The sequence below is a fragment of the Scyliorhinus torazame genome, chromosome 16, assembly GCF_047496885.1.
Source record: "Scyliorhinus torazame isolate Kashiwa2021f chromosome 16, sScyTor2.1, whole genome shotgun sequence".
NCBI classification, from domain to species: domain Eukaryota; kingdom Metazoa; phylum Chordata; class Chondrichthyes; order Carcharhiniformes; family Scyliorhinidae; genus Scyliorhinus; species Scyliorhinus torazame.
This window is the reverse complement of record NC_092722.1, coordinates 183,703,071-183,731,036: the sequence shown is the minus strand read 5'-3', so window position 1 is coordinate 183,731,036 and position 27,966 is coordinate 183,703,071. Positions and strand designations below refer to the sequence as shown.

The 27,966-nt window shown below is 46.4% G+C and overlaps 1 protein-coding gene and 1 long non-coding RNA gene across 3 annotated transcripts in view; one reads left to right on the top strand and one right to left on the bottom strand.

The window, feature by feature from the left end:
• LOC140393284 (uncharacterized) overlaps window positions 1–6,780 on the top strand; it is a 33,575-nt gene extending 26,795 nt beyond the window's left edge. The window contains exon 2 of the long non-coding RNA XR_011935567.1: window positions 6,595–6,780. This is a non-coding gene — a long non-coding RNA (uncharacterized lncRNA). The remainder of the gene's footprint in view (window positions 1–6,594) is intronic.
• A 5,765-nt stretch (window positions 6,781–12,545) lies between these two features.
• sufu (suppressor of fused homolog (Drosophila)) overlaps window positions 12,546–27,966 on the bottom strand; it is a 174,358-nt gene continuing 158,937 nt past the window's right edge. For both annotated transcript variants that reach the window (XM_072479578.1, XM_072479577.1), the window contains one exon: window positions 12,546–14,944. In XM_072479578.1, coding sequence (XP_072335679.1) covers window positions 14,855–14,944 — 90 coding nt within the window. In that variant the 3' untranslated portion in view covers window positions 12,546–14,854. The remainder of the gene's footprint in view (window positions 14,945–27,966) is intronic.

The following is a 27,966-nucleotide window of genomic DNA, read 5'->3' as shown; positions in this document are numbered from 1 at the left end:
TTTATATTAGCGGCTCACCACCATCCTCTCGAGGGCAATTAGGGATGGATAATAAATGCTGGCCTAGCCCGCAACACCCACACCCTGTGATCCCACAGTAAACTACATCTGACAAGCTGTTGCCCACTCACTTAATCTGTGTATAGCTCTTTGCAGTTGTTATGTGTCCTCCTCACGGCTTACATTCCCACCTAGCTTTGCATCATTGGGAAACTTGGATACATTCCTCAGGTCACTCTGTCTCAGTCATTAATACAGATTGTAAGTAGCTGAAGCTCCAGCACTGATCCTTGCGGCACACTACTAGTTACAGTCCATCAACTTGAAAATGCTCCAATTATCCTTACCCTCAACTTCTTATTCATTAACCAATCCTCTAACCATACTAAAATCGTACCACCAACTCCACAAGCACTTATCTTCATATTAACCTTTTCTGTGGCACGTTATAAAATGCCTTTTGGAAATCAAAGTACACCATCTCCAATAGCTCCCCTTTAACTACCCTTACTCCTCACACCCTCAAAACACAATTTCTACTTCATAAAACAATGTTATCTCTGTCTGATCATACTTTAATCATGTAAATGCTTTCTAAGACTTACTTAATAATAGATCTGTTTACCTGCACATGTGCGGACCCCAAAGGTTGCAGTCAGTTTCTCAGGGTAATGACAATGATGCTTGGTAGTTTCATCTCAAAAACCTGATAGAGCCCCAACTCAAGGATGCTGCTTTACTGCACCGGTGTGTACGAGAGCTTTTTTTCCTGCAATTATTCTATCCCAATTAGATTTACAGCATCTACAGCATTTTGCTTTTGTGTTATCGTAACTGTACATCTTTTTCAAAAATACTTTTATTCAGCTTTTTCAATTTTATATACAACAAAAGCAAAAGTAACAAACTCCCCCTCGCCCCCCCAAAACCCTCCCAACCTAAAAGGTCCACAGAAATTCCACCAACAACCTACCACAACTCCCGAACAACTAACGGTGACCAGCTCTTTAAAGCACAAAATAAATGGCTGCCATCTTCAGCAAAACCTTTCAATTGCACCTCTTAACTTTCTCAAGATACAAAAGCTCCATAAGATCCTCCAGCCATACAGAGGCACTGGGTGGAGAGGCTTACCTCCATCAGCACCCGCCTTCGAGCAATCAGCAAGGCGAAGCCCAGAACATCAGCCCCCGCCCCAGTCTGCAGCTCCGTTATCCCAAAATGGTCCCGAGGGAACATGGCTTCAGTTCAATTTGTAGGATCGGCGACATGGTACCAAAGAAGGAGACCCAGAACCCCAAGAGCTTAGGACACGACCACAACATGAATACATGGTTAGCCGGGTCCCTCCCACAATGCTCACACTCATCATCCGCTTTCTCAAATAGCCTGCCCATCCTGGACTTGACCAAATGGGCCCTATGCACTATCGTCAACTGTATCAGCCTTAGCCTCGCACATAATGACGTTGTGTTCACTCTACGCAGAATCTCACACACCTCCCTCCTCCAACTCAGATCCCAACTCCTCCCATTTGGCCGTCACCCCTTCCAAGGAGACTGACTCCTCCGCCATAAGCCTCCCTTAAACCCCTGAGGTACTATCCTCCTCCATCCCTGCCAGTGACAAAATTCTCTCCATCAATGAGGACGTGGGTGTCACCGGGAACGGCGGAAAGATCTTTGCAAAGTCGCGCACCTGTACATATCCGAATACATCCACATGGGAGAGTCTAAGGGCGCAATTCTCTCAAAATATTTATAAGTTCATTTGTGGCAGGTTTTTCAAGGGATTTCCCGCCGACTCTGCCATCGGGTTCCCCAATGCTATTCAATGACAATCACTTTTTTGGGCCCTGGTGAGTTTTACACAGGTTTAGCCCACATTTGGAATTTTGTTTTAGCACTGGGGAGCTGAACTCCGAGATTGGGCTGCCATTTGAAAGGGTGCCCTAATTCCCAGGTGAGCTTGTGGGTCCCCCACACCCCCACCCACGGCCAATGTCACCCTCCCAACACTACCCCACACCCACAAAGTGAGGACACCCCACTATGGGGTCGGTGGGGGGGGGCACCCCCTTTTTCATCCTCCCCCACCCCAAGTCCACTTAAATCACCTGTTCCCTTCCAGTACCACCACCCACCAACCTCCCAGAGGCCCCATCTTACCTACCCTGCGCTCCCCCACCCTTCCAACCTCCACCCTCATTTCATAGTCATGGCCCCCCTCGCCTTCTGACCCTTGGCATTGCCACCCTGGCACTTGGGCACGCTTGCACTGCCACACTGGCACTTAGGCAGTACTCCTGCCATCCTGGCAGTGTCATCCAGGCACCTTGGCAATGCCAGAGTGGCAGTGTCAAGGAGCCAGCTGGACTGTGCCAAGGTGTCCATGTTCCAGGGGGAGGACCAGGGAGCCACCCTGCACTTACCCTGACCACCCAAGAGTCTCCGATGGACCGGGAGCCGTTCCACCTGGTCCACATTGTGGGTGGACCAGCACTGATTGGCGCACTGCTGCACCTCCCTGGGGAGGGCAGAGAATCGAGGGAGGCCGGTGGATCCCTGGCAGTTAGGTCGCAAGTAGGTTTACGACCTACTTCTGCGAGTGCCATTTGGTCCCTCTCATTTTGGGTGGGGTTCGGATTCCCACGCCTTGCGGGATTCCCGTAACAGCCTCCCCGAACAGGCGCCGGAATGTGGCGACTAGGGGCTGTTCACAGTAACTTCATTGAAGTCTACTTGTGACAATAAGCGATTTTCATTTCATTTGGGTAAATCCCGCTGGAGGGTTCTTCCAGGATTCTCCGGCAACGTTGTGCTCTCGTTGGAGAATCGCGCACTAAATCTCTCCAATAACTCCTCAAAACTCGCATACCAGCCCTCCAAAAACAAATCCTTCATCTCAGCAACTCTCTTCTCCTTCCATCCCCCAAGCCTAGTGTCCAGCCTCGCAGGCTCGAACAGGTGGTTCGCGCAAACCAGCCACTTCCACCTTCAGACTCCTCAGATGCGTGAACAATGTGACCACTGGACCGGCCCATTCAGCCCCCTCGCCTTTCACGTGACCAGCCTAATTGGAGGGCTCCTCGCCCCCGCCCCTGCCGATCAGCCATACCCCTTTTTGGGCCAGCCCCTAGCCCATGTCACACGACTCTCCAGGCCCACCCTCGGGTGTCCACCATCACCACTCCTTTTCCAACTGTACTCCATTGTCAGCAGCCCCACCCCCAACAAAACAACAAGGCCATCCCCCTCCCCTTTACCTAACTCCTGACCACCCCCCCACTGTGCTTCCATTAACTAGCCCGCCCATCTATCATGGCAGCCCTGCCCATAGCCTCCAAACCTCCTGCCCGATTCCCTTTCCCGCTTCCACACTCCCAAGAAACGAAGAAACAGGAAAAAGGTGCAGCCAAGCTTGATGCGCACCAAGCACCCCGCCACCAAACTCAACAAAATATTTCAATGAGGAGAAAGTTTTCCAAGCACAACAAAGAACAAGAAAAGACCTTCTCAAAAGTCCAATGTCCTCCTTCTCCTGCCAGTCCATTGTCCCTCAAAAACTCCCATCATCACCTCCGGCGTACCAAAATAATATTCTCGATTCTGAAATGTCACCCAGAGACAGGTAGGAAACGGCACTCCAAACTTTACTCCCCTCTTGAAGAGTGCAGCCTTGATCCGGCTCTCCTCTTCGCCAGTTCTGCACCCAGGTCTTGGTACACCCCCAGCTTGTTCCCTCCCAGATGCACTTCTTCGTCTGCCTCGCCAATCAAAGAATCTTCTCTTTGTCTAAGTGGACTGCCCCCACCACCGCCCTTGGCAGTTCGCCTGCCTGCGGACTGCTCATCAACACCCTTTGTGCTCGGTCAACCTCCAGAGGCCAATCGAAGCCTCCCTGCCCCATCAGCGTCTCCAACATTTTGGCCACATACATGTCGGCCTCCGCTCCTTCAATGCCTTCAGGCATCCCCACGATCCTCAAATTTTGCCTTCTGGAGCTGTTCTCCAGCCTCTTTTGGGTATCCCACATCACCCCCACCTCAGCCACCAACAAGGCGGGCTGTTCCTCGTGCTGCCCCATGCCTGCTCCACTTTCTGGATCGCCCGGCCCTGGGACTCCAGCCTCTGCTCCACTTCAATCCCTGCTTTGAGCAGCTCCATCACCTTGGCCAGGTTCTCCCTTCTTTGCTGGCTGAATCTATCATTTAAAAGGTCCACCAGTTGCTCCGTTGACCACAGGGCGGGCAGAGCAGGCTCTTTTGCCCTCCGCCATCTTAACCTGTGGCGCATCTCGAAAACTCTCCTGCTCCAACAATTCCCTTCTTCTTGACTCACTCTAGTTCGTGGATCCACCCACACCAGAGGAGTCACACCTTTTCCCGGCACTCTTCCCATCCAAAAATCTCACCCCTCAGATGGGGAAAGGAGCGAAAATGCCACCTTGAGCGGGATCTACCAAATGTGCGACCGCTCACTCCATGGCCGCCACTGGATGCCCCATGGGTACAAATTTTAAGGGGGGGGGGGGGGAAGAGAAGAGAACAGGAGCACAGGGTGCTAGGTGTACATGTGCATGGATCATTGAATGTGGTAGGTGGACAGATGAAGAAAGCAGTTAATAAGGCATACAGTATCCGGAGCTTTAGTAATAGGAGCATAGAGTACAAGAGCAAGGAGGTTACTCTGAATGTATACAAAGCAGTAGTTAGACCTCAGCTGGATTATTGTGTAGGATGGATGTGAACACTTCGGAGACAATATAGAAGAGGTTTACAAGGATGGTTCCAGGGATGAGAAATTCACTAATGAAGGTAGATTGGAAAAGTTGGGACTGTTACAAGAATGGTTCCGGGGATGAGAAACTTCAGTTTTGAAGATAGTTTAGAAAAGTTGGGACTCTTCTGCTTGGAGAGAGGGAGAAGAAGGGGAGATTTGATAGAGGTGTTCAAAATCATGAGGAGTCTGGGCAGAGTACATAGGGAGAAACTGTTCCTGCTCCTAAAAGGATCAAGAACGAGAGGGCACAAATTTGAAACTATTTTCAAAAGAAGCAACCATGATGTGAGAAAAAACCTTTTCAGACGAGTGGTTCGGGTCTGGAAGGCAAGGCCTTGAAGTGTGGTGGAGGCAAGATCAAACGAGGCATTCAAGAGGGCATGAGATGATGATCTGAATAGGACCAATGTGCAAGTGAACGGGGAAAAGTCAGGAGAATGGCACTAAATCATAATGGTCACTTGGAGAGCCTGTGTAGACACAGTGGGCCGAATGGCCTCCTCCTGCGCGCTTAGGACACTGTCTGTGCGGAGTCTGCACGTTCTCCCCGTGTCTGCATGGGTTTCCTCCGGGTGATCCGATTTCCTCCCACAATCCTGAAAGATGTGCTGTTAGGTGAATTGGACATTCTGAATTCTCTCTGTGTACCCGAACAGGAGCCGGAATGTGGCGACTAGGGGCTTTTCACAGTAACTTCATTGCAGTGTTATTGTAAGCCTACTTGTCACAATAATAAAGAATATTATTATAACACTTCTGTGATTCTGAAATCTGCTTTCATTGAGAACTTCTTTTAAAAATTTGACTCTTTCAGATCCTCTTATTCCTAAACAGGGAAGTCAGGTCATGACAAACTTTGAATAACAGGTCTGAAGGATGATTACCCCTTTGTTTTGCATATATTTCATCTGTGCCAATGCAAATCAAATTGCCAAACACCATGGACTGTTAAAAAGGGAACATGGAGTGCTCTTTCAAAGAGCCGGTGCAGACACGATGGGACGAATGGCCTCCTTCTGCACTGTAAATTCTATGATATGTACATTTATTACACATCAATCCTTCCTTACTCATGTTTTTTGCCTATAAACTATCAAATACGCAGAATTTCCTCTGCATGGCACAAATGAATACTGGAATTCATGTTGCACAGAACATGCATTCAGGTCTCCCTGTTCATGTCATCCAGAAGGGAAATTCTCCGAACATTGTCAGTCTGAGGCCGTCAACATTAAAACACAAAAACACCAGATTAAAAAAAAGAGGGAAAACGTGTAAAATGCTTCTGAATGCTCAGATTAAAAGTGAACTTTTAAATTAAAATCTTGAGTAATTTAGATAATCTGTAAATGCCTGAATGAGTCGTGTTCTTTTGCAAATAAATCAAACATTTTCTTTTCGCAGAGAGGTATAAACATTTTTCTGCCTGCACATGTGCCATCACCTGTTCCACATCAAACAGGTGGCAACAGTTTATTGGTTGGAGGCACTGCAAAAAACTGAAATCCCTTTTGTAACTTTTCTTTGAAGTGGGGCAAGGGTAAAAGTATCTGTATCAGTTCCAGGCGTTGTGTGGAATTAGAATGAATTCTATTTTCAGTCAACTAAAAGTCAATGCAGGTTTAAATCAAACTACTTCATTCATTAGGAGTAAAAATCATGGTCCTAACCTTAATCCAAAGTTGATGGTTTTGGACCCATAGGAAAGAATGATTTTCAGCAGTCCAGAGAAGAAGTCCGAATGACATAACAGTACAAGTTCTTTTCTTTCTACCCCTTCTAATTTTAGTCTTTATCTCCATTTGCGTTGAAGGTGCCAGCTCTTGCTATGGCTCGGACATCCAACCTGCAGCTCGCTGAACTCGGCAGTCCTTTGAAGTCCAAGTAACTATGCTCTATTTGTGCTCCTATTTCATGTTTACCATTTGTAATTGCTGGCATGTTGAACACACGACTACATAGCACAAATAAAATAAATGTTACCAAAGGAGAAACAAAATTAATGAAGAATAGATTTATTACAAATATCTCAAAGGCTTGCTCAAAGAGTGATCTAGGAAGGAAATGGGGGAAATCAGCAGCAGTTAGTTTGTTGTTAATAGTTTAAAAATCATTCTTAAAATATTTAGCAAATTTTACAAAAAAAAAAATTAATGTAGAATCCAGCATTTGATTCTATTTCATTCGCACCTTAGAATCTTGGAAGCTAAAATATTTCACCAATGAATTGTTAATTGACACAGAGAATGCATGCATAATTGCTGCACAATCATGTCCTTTATGCATTTACTTCTTAAATAAGATTTTGGTGATTCACAGACCGATCAACTAATGAGGTTGTGATTTCAACAAGTAAAGGTGGATTTTAGATGAGCCGCCATTTTGGTTGTGTATCCTAATTCTGTATTGATGTTAATTTCTTATTTATAAGTTCTGTAGCGTACACATGGCAATGTGCTCTCTCCAGAAACGTTTACCAGCAATTTCTGTTTTTGTTACAAATTGGCCCATAATTTCCTGGTGCCCCAACGTCACATTTGGGGGGTGCCCCAATGATGCCCTGGGGAATCCCTCTAGGAAATTCCACATAATGGTTTACCCAGCAATTGTCCAAAGAGCTAACTTCCCCTGAACAACTGCGTTGGGCTGGGAACATAGGGCAAAGCGACTAAATCGCGAACTTCAGATGGTTCTTCCAGTTTTGCCGATAGTTGCTCTGAAAGAGTTAGAAGAAATAAAAGCACTTCTAAAGCCAGAGGACCTATTTTAAACATGCAGACCGAGACCCACAATAGCCACCCCGTACACCCACGACCCCCATACCATACCAATCCCCAACTCCCCCAGCGATTCTCCAACACAAACCGAGCAGCACCCCCTGGCCCGCCACCAGACACCCCCCTCCCCACCTTGACCCGACTGGACACTCCCTCTCCATCTTGTTCTGACCCCAGTATGGGTCCCAGCCTGACCGCCCACACCCTTCCCGTCAGCACCGCCACCCCCACTCCCCATGCCCATTTCTACCCCCTGGGTCTCCACTGTTCTGACTCTGCCCAATCTTCATGCAGCTGCCCCCCATGACACCGTCCCCAGGGTCTCCCTTCTGTCCCCACTCTGCCCTCATCCGATTTCAGCCACCTCCCACTTGCCTTGCTCTTTTAAACTCACCTCCTCCCTTTATATTGTCCCTTTAAAGGGCGGCACAGTGGTTAGCACTGCTGCCTCACGCCACCGAGAATCAGGGTTCAATCCCGGCCCTGGGCCACTGTTCCGTGTGGAGCTTGCACATTCTCCCTGTGTCTGCGTGGGTCTGACCCCCACACCACAAAGATGTGCAGGTGAATTGGCCACACTAAATTGCACCTTAATTGGAAAAAAAAAGATTTGGGTATTCTAAATTTAAAAAAGAAAATTGTCCCTTTAAACACTTGCTTTACAGCAGCTCGTGACGTAAAAAGGGCGTATGTCTTTCCTGTCTCCGCTCCACCATACTGCATATTGATGCAGCCGGGGATGCACTTTGCCACTCCTGTCTCACAATATATTCTTCTTTGTAAATATTTCATAACTTGTAACACTGTCAAGACGGATTTTGTGAACCATGTGGTAAAGGAGTAAAGCGGTGTAAGTTATGGAAACTCGCCATCTGTGCCAGTTAGGGCAACAGTGCTACAGAAATGGCAAGATTTGCAGTTAGGACAACATTGCAACAGAAATGGCAAGATTTACAGTTAGGGCAACATTGCAACAGAAATGGCAAGACCTATAGACATTTTGAAATAAAAGCTTCCTGCAAAAAAATGGCTGGAAGCAGCCAGACAGAGAAATACACATCACAAGATCATCCCAGAGAAGAACAAAGGGGCAATGGGCCAGGGCAGGGCCAACAGAAAAATTATGCCAGGTATGTGGATGGCTCAGAGTGAGCTGAGGAAGCCAATGACTATGGAAATGAGTTTCTGCCCAAACCAGACAGAAACCAATCCACTAATGGCAAACTAATTCAAACTGTCCCAGTATCTCCTAGGAGCCATTTGTGAGCAATCAGGCAAGCTCCGGAGACGTCATCAGCTAATGTGAAGAAACTGATCAGGTTAACTTCTTCCTGAGGGTGATTAACACGCCTTTTGTCTTTGAAATCAATCAGTGGGAGGAGCCAGCCGGCTCCATTGAAACATGTGCGCTTAAAGATACAGGACACAGACAAGTGAGAGAGCGATTTTGGGTAGATTTTACTCAGACGTTCCGATTGAGAAGTTTTGCACAGAAATGTAGGCTGAAGGAGATTTGAGAACTAAGAAGAAACTCTTAAAAACCTACGAAGGGACCACCCCAAGGTAGAGCTAAAGGCCCAACAGGAGAAGCAAATCTCCACGAACCAGGTGCAGAGGCAGACCATAACGAACTAGGACCCGAGAAGCCAGAGGGGAGCCTAAAGATTTTGTGTGTTTTTAAACAGACGCATTCAGCTAGGAAGTGGTGAGTATATTTTGTCAGGTTACAGGAACCCCCAATTAGGCTAGGCTTGTTGAAGAGGGGTGGTAAAGGACGGTATATAACAACCTCTTGTAAAACATTGCTATAAACGGTTTAAAGTAAAGATTTTCGTTGTGCTGTTTGTCCTAGTTCTCATAGACATAATTGCAAGTGTGTGTGTAGATTTCAATTTGGGTTGTGGATTTCATAAACTGGACTTCCCTTTTCTCGAATAAATTACTTAATTTTAATTCACCTTGGTTGTGGTCTCGCCTGTTCCCTTATCGCTCGCCCTGGCCAAGTCACACTCAAGTGCCAAGACATAATTCCGCAGTCGAGAATCTTTGAGGGGGTCTGGGCGCCTCGAAACTCTCACCCAGGAGGAACAAGCTGGTTAGGGATAAACCTGGATTCCTCCTTCTCTTGTGAAGCAGCCCTAGCGAGGCACTTTCAGAGTGGTAGTTTTCGCCACTGACAAGAGAGTGAGTCATACAGGTATAGGTGACGGTCAGGATAGCTGGTGTGGCATAAGGTCAGGGTCACCGGTCAGGTATAAACGGTGAGCCTTGCTCACTCACCCCTGCAAAGCAGTCCCAGTGTGACGCTTCCGGATCTTTGATTTCAAAGCCTGCAGGGGAGAGAAACCCACAGCTATCTGTGACACCCAATTCCAGCCTGTTGTGGGGTAAAAAGAACACCCTTCTACAAAATGGCGACAGAAGCAGGATTGCGGTGGACTGGCATGTGTGACTTACCAGAAGGGGTAAGAGAAAGGTCGAGGATGGAAGAGAGGATTTCCTCTTATTTGTTCAAGAAAATAAACTTGACAAAACCGTGGGTAAAAAGAACACCCTTCTACAGTAAAACCATCTAGCTGTAAAGTGTTCGAAACATTTTTATGTCAGTTAAAAAAACAAACATCAGTAACAAAGGTTTAAACTCAAAAAAATCCTCATTAAAAGGCATTTCGTCGCCACAATGGGTGGCTTAGTCAGCAGTCCCAACATCTAGTTCTCATGCATATCTATTAAGGGAAATTATTTCAAGTTTCTACTTGGTTAGAGCATACAAAACAAAGACAAGAGCCGAATTGTTGCAGTGCACAACCAAATTAATGCTGTACAAGGGATGGTGACAGTGTGTCATTACAAGGTGGAAAATGAAAAACGCAGCTGCTGAGCAAGGTAGTCATCATTCTTAAATATTAACGTTTACTACTCTAGGTAATAGCTGTAAGACTACTCTGTCAAGCAAGAGAGACAGTCATGTCCTTTTCTTTTAAGAGACATCAGGGGAAATAGATCATAAACTACAAATAAAACAGCTCCCAGGTAGCAATCCAGGCTTTTGTGACTGCAACTAGCAAAGACATCGTGAGAAAGAAATCCCAGTTCTTAATATTCTCATTTTAAAAATCAAGCAAATCCAAAGTAGAATTTTTTTAAAGTGATGGTGGAAGAAATATTCATAGAACATAGATTATCATAGAATTTACAGTGCAGAAGGAGACCATTCGGCCCATCGAGTCTGCACCGGCTCTTGGAAAGAGCACCCTACCCAAGGTCAACACCTCCACCCTATCCCCATAACCCAGTAACCCCACCTAACACTAAGGGCAATTTTGGACACTAAGGGCAATTTATCATGGCCAATCCACCTAACCTGCACATCTTTGGACTGTGGGAGGAAACCGGAGCATCCGGAGGAAACCCACGCACACACGGGGAGGATGTGCAGACTCCGCACAGTGACCCAAGCCGGAATCAAACATGGGACCCTGGAACTGTGAAGCAATTGTGCTATCCACAATGGTACCGTGCAGCCCTTAAGAACAAATTAATCTACACTATATCATTCTACCGTAATCCATGTACCTATCCAATAGCTGCTTGAAGGTCCCTAATGTTTCCGACTCAACTACTTCCACAGGCGGTGCATTCCATGCCCCCACTACTCACTGGGTAAAGAACCTACCTCTGACATACCCCCTATATCTTCCACCATTCACCTTAAATTGATGTCCCCTTGTAATGGTTTGTTCCACCCGGGGAAAAAGTCTCTATGTCTACTCTACCTATTCCCCTGATCATCTTATAAACCTCTATCAAGTCGCCCCTCATCCTTCTCCGTTCTAATGAGAAAAGGCCTAGCACCCTCAACCTTTCCTCTAAGACCTACTCTCCATTCCAGGCAACATCCTGGTAAATCTCCTTTGCACCTTTTCCAAAGCTTCCACATCCTTCCTAAAATGAGGCAACCAGAACTGTACACAGTACTCCAAATGTGGCCTTACCAAAGTTTTGTACAGCTGCATCATCACCTCACGGCTCTTAAATCCAATCCCTCTGTTAATGAACACCAACACACCATAGGCCTTCTTCACAGCTCTATCCACTTGAGTGGCAACTTTCAAAGATGTATGAACAAAGACCCCAAGATCTCTCTGCTCCTCCACATTGCCAAGAACTCTACCGTTAACCCTGTATTCCGTATTCATATTTGTCCTTCCAAAATGGACAACCTCACACTTTTCAGGGTTAAACTCCATCTGCCACTTCTCAGCCCAGCTCTGCATCCTACCTAGGTCTCTTTGCAGCCGACAACAGCCCTCCTCACTATCCAAAACTCCACCAATCTTCGTATCGTCTGCAAATTTACTGACCCACCCTTCTCATCCAAGTTAATAATGAAAATCACAAACAGCAGAGGACCCAGAACCGATCCCTGCGGTACGCCACTGGTAACTGGGATCCAGGCTGAATATTTGCCATCCACCACCACTCTCTGACTTCTATCAGTTAGCCAGTTTGTTATCCAACGGGCCAATTTTCCCACTATCCCATGCCTCCTTACTTTCTGCATAAGCCTACCATGGGGAACCTTATCAAATGCCTCACTAAAATTCATGTACACTACATCCACTGCTTTATCTTCATCCACATGCTTGGTCACCTCCTCAAAGAATTCAATAAGACTTGTAAGGCAAGACCTACCCCTCACAAATCCGTACTGACTATCCCTAATCAAACAGTGTCTTCCCAGATGCTCAGAAATCCTATCCTTCAGTACCCTTTCCATTACTTTGCCTACCACCGAAGAAAGATTAACTGGCCTGTAATTCCCAGGGTTATCCCTATTCCCTTTTTATTCTACAGATAAAAAGCAATCAGATGAAAATCCTCACTGCAAATGTTCGGGGAGTGCAAAAGGTATGAAATTTGGTTATGTAGAGTAAACATTTGCAGGCAAACAAATTAATGTATACAGAGAAAACAAATCAATCCATTTGAAATTATCAAGTAAATTATTTTAATACACTTAGAGATTACTGATGGAACAGTTTAGTGATTCACAAAAATATTACAAAAGTCAAGTGCAAACCAAGCTGCACTAAACAGGAGTTAAAAATTTTTACATTAGACAACACAATAAAAACATTTTTAAAAACCTGCGCTAGTAATCTTCATTTTTTAAAAAGTATCTAAGAACGAAAAGCTAAACTGCAGCTCTGCAGGGGTCTTCAAATCAAATCTGTGGAGTGTATAAAGATTCTATGAAAAACAAAACACTGCACACAAAAAGAGATGAACTACAAAAATGTTCACCTAGAAAGTTGATTGCATGCTACTATGTAGTGAATTGGAATCTCTTTCAACCAACCTGCTACAAAACTGGCTTTAACCACTTCCACAAGCAAGGTGGTGTTGGATTTTTTTTCTCAGTTCCAGAAGACTCACATTAAATATTGAACTGACTAAGCCTCCTTTGATACTGGTGACTATATTAATTAAAACTATTAAATCTCAGTTACCAACCAGAAGTCACTGTTGAATGCGGTTCGCAATACTGGATTTTATGTCATGCCTAACCTTAAAAAAGACTGCATAACAAGGACTGCCATTGAGTAAAGCAGTTCCAGAAACAGAGCCATAATAGTCTACTGAAGTAGAGTTTGAACGGTCACTAACCACACATCAGCTTCCAAGTTGCTTTATTTGGGAGAGCTGTTAAAATAGTAATTTTTAAAACAGTGGTCAACTGGATACAGGATCATCCTGACAACCTGTATTTACAAATCGGGTTTTGTTCTGAAAAATCATTCAAGGCAACATCCTCTTTAAAGATTAAGGCTGTTACTAGTGACTGAAGACACTCATAGGTTCGTATACACTCATCTGTGACATGACATTTTAGTGATGACTAATCACCTTAGGTGGATGTTTTATTTAAAATATACATGCTTTATTTACGTGATTGGTCAATAAAAAGAAATAGCTACTAAATCAAAGCTAGAAAGAAACATTTTATACTTTGCCCAATATTTTTCATACATTTTCCAAATATTTCAAGTCATGTTAGTGCTAATCCTTCACAAATCATTAGGTTATACCTTCGCTAACAGTACTGTGTCCAATTCTGGGCACCAAACTTTAGGAAGGCTGTCAAGATGTTGGAATGGGTGGAGCAAAATTTTTCGTACTTATGGCAAGGTGAGTGTTTTCCGTTCTCTGGTGAGACTAGAGAAATGTGGTTTATTCTCCTTAGAGCGAAGATAGCCAAGTGAAGATTTAATACAGGTGTTCAAAATCATGATTCATTTCTATCGAGTAACTGAGGAGAAAATGTTTCCAGCAGGAGAGTTGATAACCAGGAGGCAGATTTGATATAATTAGCAAAAGAACCAATGGCAAAATTAGGAGAATTTTTGTATGAAGTTGTTATGGTCTGGAAAGCATTCCCTGAAAGAGTGGTGGACACAAATTCAATTGTACTTTAAAAAAAGGATCTGATGTACACTTTAAGGGAAAAAGCAGGAGAGTGGGATTAACTCGATAGATCTTTCAAAGGGCTGGCACCTACTGGGTTGAATGGCCCACTTCTCAGCTTTTAGACTTTACAATTCTATGCAATGACAAAATTAAATAACTCCATCAAACAAAGATTGAAACTGCTAATAACTAACCTTTAGGAAACAAAAGTGGTTAATGTAAGGCACTTCCAAATATTTATTCAAACAGAGCAATTCTAAGATTGATTTGTCACCAATATGAAAGGAAAAAGATTAAAAAGCATAAATGTCTGAGCATCTCCCATTTTAACCATTTACCATCCTGTCTTCCTACCCGCCTTTGCTTCTTTAAAAATAAAATCAATCTTCTGAGGAAGGATACAAAAGTACAAAACTTAATCTGAACTAACACAAAATAAGTTACCTGTCAGTGGAATATGTCTTTGGCATGATCCACACATCAACAGGACAAATACAATTCTAGATACGCAGTACTTGGTCAGCACTTCAGTCAACAGAGATAAGACAGGCATGATAAGCTACAATAAAAACCATAAAGTATGTGCAACTGATTTCCTGCCCCATATTGTCTTTAATATACTAGGCATGGTGAGCTAAAGTACACAGTCTCCAGTTTAATTGGATTGGATTTAATATTAGTGTTACTTCTTCTACAGCTTGAAGCTACAACGACTATGTAGCCATCCTTTCTAAACTGTTACGTAATGCAAAATTACTTTTGCAAGCTAAGAAGTAAATGCAAGGTATTTTTACATAGATAATATTTAATCTTTAGTATTCTTGGCTACTGCAGAGGACTGTCAAATGCCGATTCAGGTAAAATTGTGATTTTCAGTTTTTTCTCTGGCCAGCTGTACTCCTTTGGCAGTTTCACCTAAAAGAAAATGTTAAATAGTAAATATATATGCAGATGAAAATCTAAAACTGTAAATGTTACAAATGTAAAATAAAAACAAAATTCTTTAAGTAGTACATTCATCAGCATTTGAAGTGAATAAGAGAATGGCAATCTTAATGGTACGGCTTTTATGATGAAAATAGCAGCACGTGAACGATGCACACTGTTACAATGTGGAAATTGGTCAGCAACTTGGGGAGAGGAGCAAAAATCTTGTGGATTGCAAGTCTCAAGTTGCTGGACGATTTGTACAGCTTAGCTGTCAGCTTTACAAAAGCATCTGACCCTTAATGGTCCATGATTTTCACGATCACTACATTTACACATTAATTGCCCATTAAACTTGCCACATGAAGCTAAGTTTAGTAATTAATGGCACAGGAACCCTTTTAACCGCATGATTAGTTAGTCTTCCAATCAACTTCTTTTATCCAGAGAGTGAACAAATGTGTAAAGACTTATTCATTCAGTTAGTGAATTGCTGGAGCTTTTTTAAAAATGTCACATTTCAAATGCTAGCTTTTTTCTTTTTCTTCGTCTCTTTTGCTTTTTCTCTCAGTCTAATCTTTCCCTCATTATTTCACGTTCAATACCTGTTTTAGCATTGAATTCACCCATTGTAATTTATTTACTTCCTCATTTATATCCAGGTGAATTGCTCCTGCACTGGACAACATGGACATGATGGGCTAAATGGCCTCCTTCTGTACTGTAACCATTCCATGTAATTAACCATCTCAATCCCTAAATCCCATTGGTTAAGGAGGTACACTGTATCTTGTTGTTCACCAAGGTCTGCACTCGCAGCAGCTTTGTGAGGGTTCAGAAGCTGCCCAACAGGAACCTCTCATTGGGAAAATATTAGAGTCCATTGTAAACAATGTTTATAACATCGGCAGCACAATGACACAGTGGTTAGCACTGCTGCCTCACAGCATCAGGGGTCGGGTTCTGTGTGGAGTTTGCATTTTCTCCGTGTCTGCATGGGTTTCCTCCGGGTGCTCTGAGTTTCCTCCCACAGTCCAAAAATGTGCAGGCTAAGTGGAATGGCCATGCTAAATTGCTCCTTAGTGTCCAAAGATGCGCAGGTTAGGTGGGTTATGGGGTTACAGGGACAGGGCAGGGAAGTAGGCCTGGGTAAGGTGCTCTTTCAGAGGGTCGGTGCAGACCCGATGGACCGAATGTCCTCCTTCTGCACTGTAGGAATTTTATGGTTCTAATAGCAGAGCATCTAGAAATACAGAATGTAATCAAGCAGAGTCAGCATGGCTTTATGAAGAGGAAATCATGCCTGATAAATTTCTTAGAATTCTTTGAGGTGGTAATGAGCAGGATAGATAAAGGGGAACCAGTAGATGTAATAGTTGGAATTCCAAAAAGCATTGAATAAGGCACTGCACACAAGGCTACTTAATAAAATAAGAGCCCATTGTGGGTTCTGCATGGATACAGAATTGGCGAACTGATAGAAGACAGAGAATTGGGATATGAGGGGCATGTTCAGAATGAAACCTGTAACTAATAATAATAATAATCACTTATTGTCACAAGTAGGCTTCAATGAAGTTACTGTGAAAAGCCCCTAGTCGCCACATTCTGGCGCCTTTCCGGGGAGACTGGTACGGGAATTTAACTCGCGCTGCTGCTTTGTTCTGCATTACAAGCCAGCTATTTAGCCCAGTGTGCTAAACCAGCCCCTGAGTGGAACTAGTGACATCCCACAGAGATCAGTGCTGGGGGCACAATTACTTACAACATATATTAATGACTTGGACAAGGAAAGCTATTGACAAGTTTGTGGATGACATAAAAATATATGGAGAGGCAAGTGGTAAAGATGACACAGTCTACAGAGGAATGTAGACAGGATTAGTAGAGTGGGCAAAAAATTGGCAGTAGGAATATAGCGCAAGAAAATGTGAAGTTATGTACTTTGGTAGGAAAAATAAAGGAGCTCAATATTATTTAAATGGAGAAATATTGCAGAAATCAGCAGCAGAGGGGGATTTGGGGACTCTCGCAGATACATCGCATGCAAGTTCAGCAGGTAACTGATAAGACAAATGGCCTTGATCTCAAGGGGAATGGAGTATAAAAATAGGGAACCCTTGCTAAAACTATACAAGGCACGAATTAGACCCCATCTGGAATACTGTGAACAGTTTTGGTCCCCTTATCTAAGGAAAGATATTGGAGGCAGTCTGGAGAAGATTCACTACAGTGATCCTGGATATGGAGGATTTTTCTTAGAAGGAGAGGTTGAGTAGAATGGGCCTGTACTCATTGGAGTTCAGAAGAATGAGAAGCAATCTTACTGAGAGGCTTGACAGGGTAGATGCCGAGAGGTTGTTTCCCTTTCTGGGACCACAAAGGGGCCACCCATTTAAGACAGAGATGAAGAGGAATATTTTCTCTCGGAGGGTAGTAAATCTGTGGAATTCTTTATCGCAGATAGCTATAGAGGCTGGGACATTAAGTATGTTCAATGGCATAGACATAAGGCACGGTGGTAACAGTGGTTAGCACTGGTGCCTCACAGCACCAGAGTCCCAGCTTCAATTCCAGCCTCAGGTGACTGTAAGAGCCCTGGGGCTGAGGAAGTATCAGGGGTATGAAGTCAGGGAAGGTGCCGGGGCCGGATGATATCCGGTGGAATTTTATAAGAAGTTGGCGACGGACCTGGCACCACATCTCTTGAGGGCGTTTAATGAGGCATCGGAGACGGGGGATCTGTGAGGCGAGGACGCAGGCAGTGATCACGTTAATCCCGAAAAAGGTGGTGAAGGACCCAGTGAAATGTGGGTCGTATAGGCTCATATCACTGTTAAATACAGATGTGAAAGTGCTGGCTAAGTTGTTGGCGTGTTGGATGGAGGGTTTGGCCCAGGTGTGGTTGCGGAGGGCCGAACAGGCTTAGTAAAAGGCAGGCAGCTCGCGAGTAATATAAGGTTGTTGAATGTGGTGATGAATCCCGGAGGTAATGGTGTCCATGGACGCGGAGAAGGTATTCAAAGGTATCCATCGGGTCTGCATTCGACCGGTTGGAGTGGCGGTACTTGTTTAAGGTTCTGGGAAAGTTTGGGTTTGGCCTGAGGTTTTTGGCATGGGTGCGCTTGCTATATGAGCAGCACGGTAGCACAGTGGTTAGCAGTTACTTCACAGCTCCAGGGTCCCAGGTTCGATTCCCAGCTTGGGTCACTGTCTGTGGGGAGTCTGCACGTTCTCCCCATGTCTGCGTGGGTTTCTCCCGGGTGCTCCGATTTCCTCCCACAGTCCAAAGATGTGCAGGTTAGGTGGATTGGCCATGATAAATTGCCCTTCATGTCCAAAAAGGTTAGATAGGGTTACTGGGATATGGTGGAGGTGTGGGCTTGGGTGGGGTGTTCTTTCCAAGGGCTGGTGCAGACTCGATGGACCGAATGTCCTCCTTCTGCACTGTAAATTCTATGATTCGATGATACGATTCTATGTGGCACCAAGGGTGAGTGTGTGGATGAATGAACTTCAAATTGCACAAGGGAACAAGGCAGGGGTGCCCGCTGTCGCCGCTATTGTTTGCGTTGGTTACAGAGCATTTGGCAATGGCCCTTAGGGGGTTGGCAGAGTGGCAGGGGATTATAAGGGGACAGAGGGAGCATCGGGTTTCGCTGTATGCCGACAACCTATTGTATTTTTCAGAATCGCTGGGGTGTACGGAAAGGATCATGGGCCTGCTAGGGAGGTTCGGGGAGTTCTCGGCATACAAGTTGAATGTAGGGAAAAGCGAAGTGTCCCCGGTGAATGAGTTGGGACGGCGAGCCAATTTAGGGGGGTTGCCATTTAAAGTGGCTAGGGATAGGATCAGGTATTTGGGGATTCAGGTAGCGAGGGAATGGACAATGCTCCACAAGTGGAACTTAACAAAGTTGGTGGAGGAGGCCAGGGAGGATCTTAAAAGGTGGGATACATTGCAATTGACGTTGGCGGGGAGGGTCCAAGTGGTAAAGGTGAATATTCTGCCAAGGTTCCTTGTTTATTTTCCAGACACTCCCGATATTTATACCGAAGGCATTTTTTTTGGAAACTGGACACGGTTATTTCGGACTTTGTATGGGCGGGGAAGGTGCCAAGGGTTAGGAGGACCCTGCTACAGAGGCAGAGGCAGCAGTGGGTTTGGCTTCGCCGAACCGGCTTCATTCTTACTAGGCAGCGAATGTGGAAAAGGTGCGGCAATGGTGGGAATTCAGAGTGGGCAGAATAGGTTAGGATGGAGGAGGAATCTTGTAGGGGGTCTAACTTGAGGGCTATGGTGACACAGCGTTGCCAATGGCACCAAGTAGGTATTCTGTGAACCCAGTGGTGCAGTCCACAATGAAGATTTGGAACCAGTTGAGGAGGCATTTTAGGATGGAGGGGATGTCGGTGTTAACCCCGTTGTGTGAGAATCACGGGTTTGAGCCGGGGTGGATGGACAGTGTATAGGAGGTGGAGGATAGTGGGGCTGGTCAAGGTGAGCGATTTATACCTGGAGGAAGGGTTTGCCACTCTGGAGGAGCTGGGGGAGAGGTAGAGCTCCCGAGAGGGAGTGAATTCAGGTACTTGCAGGTGAGGGACCCTGGGCGGAAGGTTTGGAAGGCATTCCCTAGGTTGCTGCGGTACATCCTGCTGGAGCGATTGTTGCTTCTGGATGTGGATGGGGAGGGTAGAATTGGAGATACGTACAGGTGGCTGGGAGAGCAGGGAGGTGAGCGGGTGGTGAAGATTAAGGAAAAATGGGACGGGGAATTGGGAGGGGAGACCAATTGGGGAGTATGGAGTGAGGCACTGCGCAGGGTAAACCCAACCTCCTCACGCGCAAGGATGAGCCTGATACAGTTAAAATTGTACACAGCCTACTTATGACGCAGGCAAGAATGAGTGGGTTCTTCCAGGGGATAGCAGATGAGTATGAGAAGTGTGGATGGGGGGCCAGCGAATCATGTGCACATGTTCTGCGGCTGTGAAAAGTTGGAGAGATTTTGGGTGGGAGTGTTCGCGGCCCTAGCAAGGATAGTGGGGGAGGAGGTGGAGCCGGACACTTTGGTGGCAATATTTGGGGTTTCAAAGAAGCTGGAGCTCATGGAGCCTCTGATTGCCCGGTGACGAATCTTACTGGATTGACGGTCGGCAGCGCCACTGGGGATAGCGGCCTGTATGACTTCCTGCGGCTGAAAAAGGATAGTATGAGCTAAGGGGCTCAGCAGATGTGTTTGAGACAAGATGGGGGATGTTTATGACCTTGTTTGAGGAGTTGTCTCGCACTCTCTCCAATTCCTTGTAGATATCACATTGTCTACCATGAACCCCACCACAGTTGTCCTCGTGTTGGTGACAGTCCAATGACCAGACGCCCAAGGCGGCAGCGGCAGCAGCAGCGTCGGCGCAGGCTCAAGATGGTAGTCCATGTGCAGGGGCCCGCCCCACACCCTGAGGACCCGGCCGCACATCAGGCCAGGGAGTGACCCAAAGGGGGAGACCAGCAACGGCCCAAGGTGTACAGGCGTCACTGATCATGGAGATGTTGGATAGTATTTTCTGCAGGAGACTCCGCCTCAACAAGGGGATGGTGAGGCATCCGTGCCATGTCCTTGCAGACTTGGCACCACCTGGAGGAGGAGGCTACCTGCTCCCAGTGGCCTTCATTCCATGGCTTGAGTGGGTATTTGTGAAATGAAATGAAAATTGCTTATTTTCACAAGCAGGCTTCAAATGAAGTTACTGTGAAAAACCCCTAGTCGCCACATTTCAGAGCCTGTTTGGGGAGGCTGGCACGGGAATTGAACCGTGCTACTGGCCTGCCTTGGTCTGCTTTCAAAGCCAGATATTTAGCCCTGTGCTAAACCTGTGCGGCATATCCCAACCTACAGCCCACAAGTGCATCCATGAAGTCACAGATGCCCTGTTTGCCCTGGCAGCTGACTATATAAACTTTGACCTGGATCAAGCCCAACAAGATGCCTGTGCAGCAGCATTCTCCGCAATCGTCAGGATACCCCAGATCCAAGGGGTAAGTGATGGCACAATGGGTCAACAGGAAGGGGTTCCAATCACTGAATGTTCAAGTCGCAAGCGACCACCAGCTCCAGATCATGCAGGAGTGTGCACGGCATCCTGGGGCAGTCGGAGTTTCTCAAGACGACAGGTTTGCTTTTAGGATAAGGGGTACATGCTGAGGTCCTGGCTAATGATGCCAGTACATGTCTCCTTTTGAGACATTTCCTAAAACCTACCTCTTTGGTCATCTGACTTAATGTCACCTTATGCTGTTCGGGTTTTATAATGCTTCTATGAAGTGCCTTGGGATGTTTCATGTTGTTGCTTTTTGCCTTTTTTGGTGAATCTTGGAATTACAGTAAAGGATGTCAGTGCTGGGAAATGGACTGTTTGCTTATTTTTGGCATTTAAGCTATTATTAAACACTCCCAGCACAGCTATACAAGAAACAAATCTTTCCAGCTATCCCAGAAATACACGTTTAACAAATCCAGTTCCCACACTACTTTACTGAACCTATTGATTGAGATTGCCAATTAATGGGTAGCACGGTAGCCTTGTGGATAGCACAATTGCTTCACAGCTCCAGGGTCCCAGGTTCGATTCCGGCTTGGGTCACTGTCTGTGTGGAGTCTGCACACCCTCCCAGTGTGTGCGTGGGTTTCCTCCGGATGCTCCGGTTTCCTCCCACAGTCCAAAGATGTGCAGGTTAGGTGGATTGGCCATGATAAATTGCCCTTAGTGTCCAAAATTGCCCTTAGTGTTGGGTGGAGGTGTTGACTTTGGGTAGGGTGCTCTTTTCAAGAGCCGGTGCAGACTCAATGGGCCGAATGGCCTCCTTCTGCACTGTAAATTCAATGATAATCTATGATTAATCTAGGACAAAGATTCGGCACAACATCGTGGGCCGAAGGGCCTGTTCTGTGCTGTATTTTTCTATGTTCTATGCTCTCAATTCCATCTTTTCTCTTTGCACAGGATAAGTTTTTTTTTAAATAAAATATTTTATTGAAAATTTTTGGTCAACCAACACAGTACATTGTGCATCCTTTACACAATATTATAACAACACAAATAACATTGACCTATTTTATAAACAGAAAATGAATAAATAATAAATAACAAAAATGAAAACTAACCCTAATTGGCAACTGCCTTATCACAAATAACACTCTCCAAAAATATAATTTAACAGTCCAATATATAATTATCTGTAGCAACGACCTATACATATTATACAGTATATATTAACAACCCTGAGAGTCCTTCTGGTCCCCCCTCCCCTCCGATCCGGGCTGCTGCTGCTGCCTTCTTTTTTCCATTCCATCTATCTTTCTGCGAGGTATTCGACAAACGGTTGCCACCGCCTGGTGAACCCTTGAGCCGACCCCCTTAGAACGAACTTAATCCGCTCTAGCTTTATAAACCCTGCCATGTCATTTATCCAGGCCTCCACCCCCGGGGGCTTGGCTTCTTTCCACATTAGCAATATCCTGCGCCGGGCTACTAGGGACGCAAAGGCAAAAACATCGGCCTCTCTCGCCTCCTGCACTCCCGGCTCTTGTGCAACCCCAAATATAGCCAACCCCCAGCTTGGTTCGACCCGGACCCCCACTACTTTTGAAAGCACCTTTGTCACCCCCATCCAAAACCCCTGTAGTGCCGGGCATGACCAAAACATATGGGTATGATTCGCTGGGCTTCTCGAGCACCTCGCACACCTCCACCCCAAAAAATTTACTGAGCCGTGCTCCAGTCATATGCGCCCTGTGTAATACCTTAAACTGAATCAGGCTTAGCCTGGCACACGAGGACGACGAGTTTACCCTGCTTAGGGCATCTGCCCACAGCCCCTCCTCGATCTCCTCCCCCAGCTCTTCTTCCCATTTCCCTTTTAGTTCATCTACCATAGTCTCCCCTTCGTCCCTCATTTCCCTATATATATCTGACACCTTACCATCCCCCACCCATGTCTTTGAGATCACTCTGTCCTGCACCTTTTGTGTCGGGAGCTGCGGGAATTCCCTCACCTGTTGCCTCGCAAAAGCCCTCAGTTGCATATACCTGAATGCATTCCCTTGGGGCAACCCATATTTCTCGGTCAGCGCTCCCAGACTCGCGAACTTCCCATCCACAAACAGATCTTTCAGTTGCGTTATTCCTGCTCTTTGCCACATTCCATATCCCCCATCCATTCCCCCCGGGGCAAACCTATGGTTGTTTCTTATCGGGGACCCCCCCAAGGCTCCAGTCTTTCCCCTATGCCGTCTCCACTGTCCCCAAATCTTCAGTGTAGCCACCACCACCGGGCTTGTGGTGTAGTTCCTCGGTGAGAACGGCAATGGGGCTGTCACCATAGCCTGTAGGCTAGTCCCCCTACAGGACGCCCTCTCTAATCTCTTCCACGCCGCTCCCTCCTCCTCTTCCATCCACTTACTCACCATTGAAATATTAGCGGCCCAATAATACTCACTTAGGCTCGGTAGTGCCAGCCCCCCCCTATCCCTGCTACGCTGTAAGAATCCCTTCCTCACTCTCGGGGTCTTCCCGGCCCACACAAAACCCATGATGCTCTTTTCGATCCTTTTAAAAAAAGCCTTCGTGATCACCACCGGGAGGCACTGAAACACAAAGAGGAATCTCGGGAGGACCCTCCGCCGGGTCTGCCACATATAGTAACAAATCGTCCGCATACAAAGATACCCGGTGTTCTTCTCCTCCTCTAAGTACTCCCCTCCACTTCTTGGAACCCCTCAACGCTATCGCCAGGGGTTCAATCGCCAGTGCAAACAATAATGGGGACAGAGGGCATCCCTGCCTTGTCCCTCTATGGAGCCGAAAATATGCAGAGCCCCGTCCATTCGTGACCACGCTCGCCATCGGGGCCCTATACAACAGCTGCACCCATCTAACATACCCCTCTCCAAAACCAAATCTCTTCAACACCTCCCACAAATAATCCCACTCCACTCTATCAAATGCTTTCTCGGCATCCATCGCCACTACTATCTCCGTTTCCCCCTCTGGTGGGGGCATCATCATTACCCCTAACAGCCTCCGTATATTCGTGTTCAGCTGTCTTCCCTTCACAAACCCAGTTTGGTCCTCGTGGACCACCCCCGGGACACATTCCTCTATTCCCATTGCCATTACCTTGGCCAGAATCTTGGCATCTACATTTAGGAGGGAAATAGGTCTATAGGACCCGCATTGTAGCGGGTCCTTTTCCTTCTTTAAGAGAAGCGATATCGTTGCTTCAGACATAGTCGGGGGCAGTTGTCCCCTTTCCTTTGCCTCATTAAAGGTCCTCGTCAATACCGGGGCGAGCAAGTCCACAGATTTTCTATAGAATTCGACTGGGAATCCATCCAGTCCCGGGGCCTTTCCCGCCTGCATGCTCCTAATTCCTTTCACCACTTCTTCTACCTCGACCTGTGCTCCCAGTCCCACCCTTTCCTGCTCTTCCACCTTGGGAAATTCCAGCCGATCCAAAAAGTCCATCATTCTCTCCCTCCCATCCGGGGGTTGAGCTTCATATAATTTTTTATAAAATGTCTTGAACACTCCATTCACTCTCTCCGCTCCCCGCTCCATCTCTCCTTCCTCATCCCTCACTCCCCCTATTTCCCTCGCTGCTCCCCTTTTCCTCAATTGGTGTGCCAGCAACCTGCTCGCCTTCTCCCCATATTCGTACTGTACACCCTGTGCCTTCCTCCATTGTGCCTCTGCAGTGCCCGTAGTCAGCAAGTCAAATTCTACATGTAGCCTTTGCCTTTCCCTGTACAGTCCCTCCTCCGGTGCTTCCGCATATTGTCTGTCCACCCTCAAAAGTTCTTGCACCAACCGCTCCCGTTCCTTACTCTCCTGCTTCCCTTTATGTGCCCTTATTGATATCAGCTCCCCTCTAACCACCGCCTTCAGCGCCTCCCAGACCACTCCCACCTGGACCTCCCCATTATCATTGAGTTCCAAGTACTTTTCAATGCACCCCCTCACCCTTAGACACCCCCCCTCATCTGCCATTAGTCCCATGTCCATTCTCCAGGGTGGGCGCCCTCCTGTTTCCTCCCCTATCTCCAAGTCTACCCAGTGTGGAGCGTGATCCGAAATGGCTATAGCCGTATACTCCGTTCCCCTCACCTTCGGGATCAACGCCCTTCCCAGCACAAAAAAAGTCTCTTCGCGAGTAGACTTTATGGACATAGGAGAAAAACGAGAACTCCTTACTCCTAGGTCTGCTAAATCTCCACGGGTCTACACCTCCCATCTGCTCCATAAAATCTTTAAGTACCTTGGCTGCTGCCGGCCTCCTTCCAGTCCTGGACTTCGACCTATCCAGCCCTGGTTCCAACACCGTATTAAAATCTCCCCCCATTATCAGCTTTCCCATCTCTAGGTCCGGAATGCGTCCTAGCATCCGCCTCATAAAATTGGCATCATCCCAGTTCGGGGCATATACAAAGAACAAAGAAATGTACAGCACAGGATCAGGCCCTTCGGCCCTCCAAGCCCGTGCCGACCATGCTGCCCGACTAAACTACAATCTTCTACACTTCCTGGGTCCGTATCCTTCTATTCCCATCCTATTCATATATTTGTCAAGATGCCCCTTAAATGTCCCTATCATCCCTGCTTCCACTACCTCCTCCAGTAGCGAGTTCCAGGCACCCACTACCTTCTGCGTAAAAAACTTGCCTCGTACATCTACTCTAAACCTTGCCCCTCTCACCTTAAACCTATGCCCCCTAGTAATTGACCCCTCTACCCTGGGGAAAAGCCTCTGACTATCCACTCTGTCTATGCCCCTCATAATTTTGTATACCTCTATCAGGTCTCCCCTCAACCTCCTTCGTTCCAGTGAGAACAAACCGAGTTTATTCAATCGCTCCTCATAGCTAATGCCCTCCATACCAGGCAACATTCTGGTAAATCTCTTCTGCACCCTCTCTAAAGCCTCCACATCCTTCTGGTAGTGTGGCGACCAGAATTGAACACTATACTCCAAGTGTGGCCTAACTAAGGTTCTATACAGCTGCAACATGACTTGCCAATTCTTATACTCAATGCCCCGGCCAATGAAGGCAAGCATGCCGTATGCCTTCTTGACTACCTTCTCCACCTGTGTTGCCCCTTTCAATGACCTGTGGGCCTGTACTCCTAGATCTCTTTGACTTTCAATACTCTTGAAGGTTCTACCATTCACTGTATATTCCCTACCTGCATTAGACCTTCCAAAATGCATTACCTCACATTTGTCCGGATTAAACTCCATCTGCCATCTCTCCGCCCAAGTCTCCAGACAATCTAAATCCTGCTGTATCCTCCGACAGTCCTCATCGCTATCCGCAATTCCACCAACCTTTGTGTCGTCTGGAAACTTACTAATCAGACCAGTTACATTTTCCTCCAAATCATTTATATATACTACAAAGAGCAAAGGTCCCAGCACTGATCCCTGTGGAACACCACTGGTCACAGCCCTCCAATTAGAAAAGCATCCCTCCATTGCTACTCTCTGCCTTCTATGGCCTAGCCAGTTCTGTATCCACCTTGCCAGCTCACCCCTGATCCCGTGTGACTTCACCTTTTGTACTAGTCTACCATGAGGGACCTTGTCAAAGGCCTTACTGAAGTCCATATAGACAACATCTACTGCCCTACCTGCATCAATCATCTTAGTGACCTACTCGAAAAACTCTATCAAGTTAGTGAGACACGACCTCCCCTTCACAAAACCGTGCTGCCTCTCACTAATACGTCCATTTGCTTCCAAATGGGAGTAGATCCTGTCTCGAAGAATTCTCTCCAGTAATTTCCCTACCACTGAAGTAAGGCTCACCGGCCTGTAGTTCCCGGGATTATCCTTGCTACCCTTCTTAAACAGAGGAACAACATTGGCTATTCTCCAGTCCTCCGGGACATCCCCTGAAGACAGCGAGGATCCAAAGATTTCTGTCAAGGCCTCAGCAATTTCCTCTCCAGCCTCCTTCAGTATTCTGGGGTAGATCCCATCAGGCCCTGGGGACTTATCTACCTTAATATTTTTTAAGACACCCAACACCTCGTCTTTTTGGATCACAATGTGACCCAGGCTATCTACACCCCCTTCTCCAGACTCAACATCTACCAATTCCTTCTCTTTGGTGAATACTGATGCAAAGTATTCATTTAGCACCTCGCCCATTTCCTCTGGCTCCACACATAGATTCCCTTGCCTATCCTTCAGTGGGCCAACCCTTTCCCTGGCTACCCTCTTGCTTTTTATGTACGTGTAAAAAGCCTTGGGATTTTCCTTAACCCTATTTGCCAATGACTTTTCGTGACCCCTTCTAGCCCTCCTGACTCCTTGCTTAAGTTCCTTCCTACTTTCCTTATATTCCACGCAGGTTTCGTCTGTTCCCAGCCTTTTAGCCCTGACAAATGCATCCTTTTTCTTTTTGACGAGGCCTACAATATCACTCGTCATCCAAGGTTCCCGAAAATTGCCGTATTTATCTTTCTTCCTCACAGGAACATGCCGGTCCTGTATTCCTTTCAACTGCCACTTGAAAGCCTCCCACATGTCAGATGTTGATTTGCCCTCAAACATCCGCCCCCAATCTATGTTCTTCATATACGTTTACCGAAACCACCGTCTCCCCCTGTAGTTTGCCACTCACCATCACGTATCTGCCCCCGTTATCCGCCACTATAGTCTTTGCCTCGAACATTACCCGCTTCCCCACTAATATAGCCACCCCCCTGGTTTTCGCATCTAGCCCCGAATGGAACACCTGCCCCACCCATCCTTTGCGTAGCCTAACCTGGTCTATCAGTTTCAGGTGCGTTTCCTGTAACATAACCACATCTGCCTTAAGTTTCTTAAGGTGTGAGAGTACCCGTGCCCTGTATATCGGCCCGTTCAGCCCTCTCACGTTCCACATGATCAGCCGGGTTGGGGGGCTTCCTACCCCCCCCTTGTCGATTAGCCATCCCCTTTTTCCAGC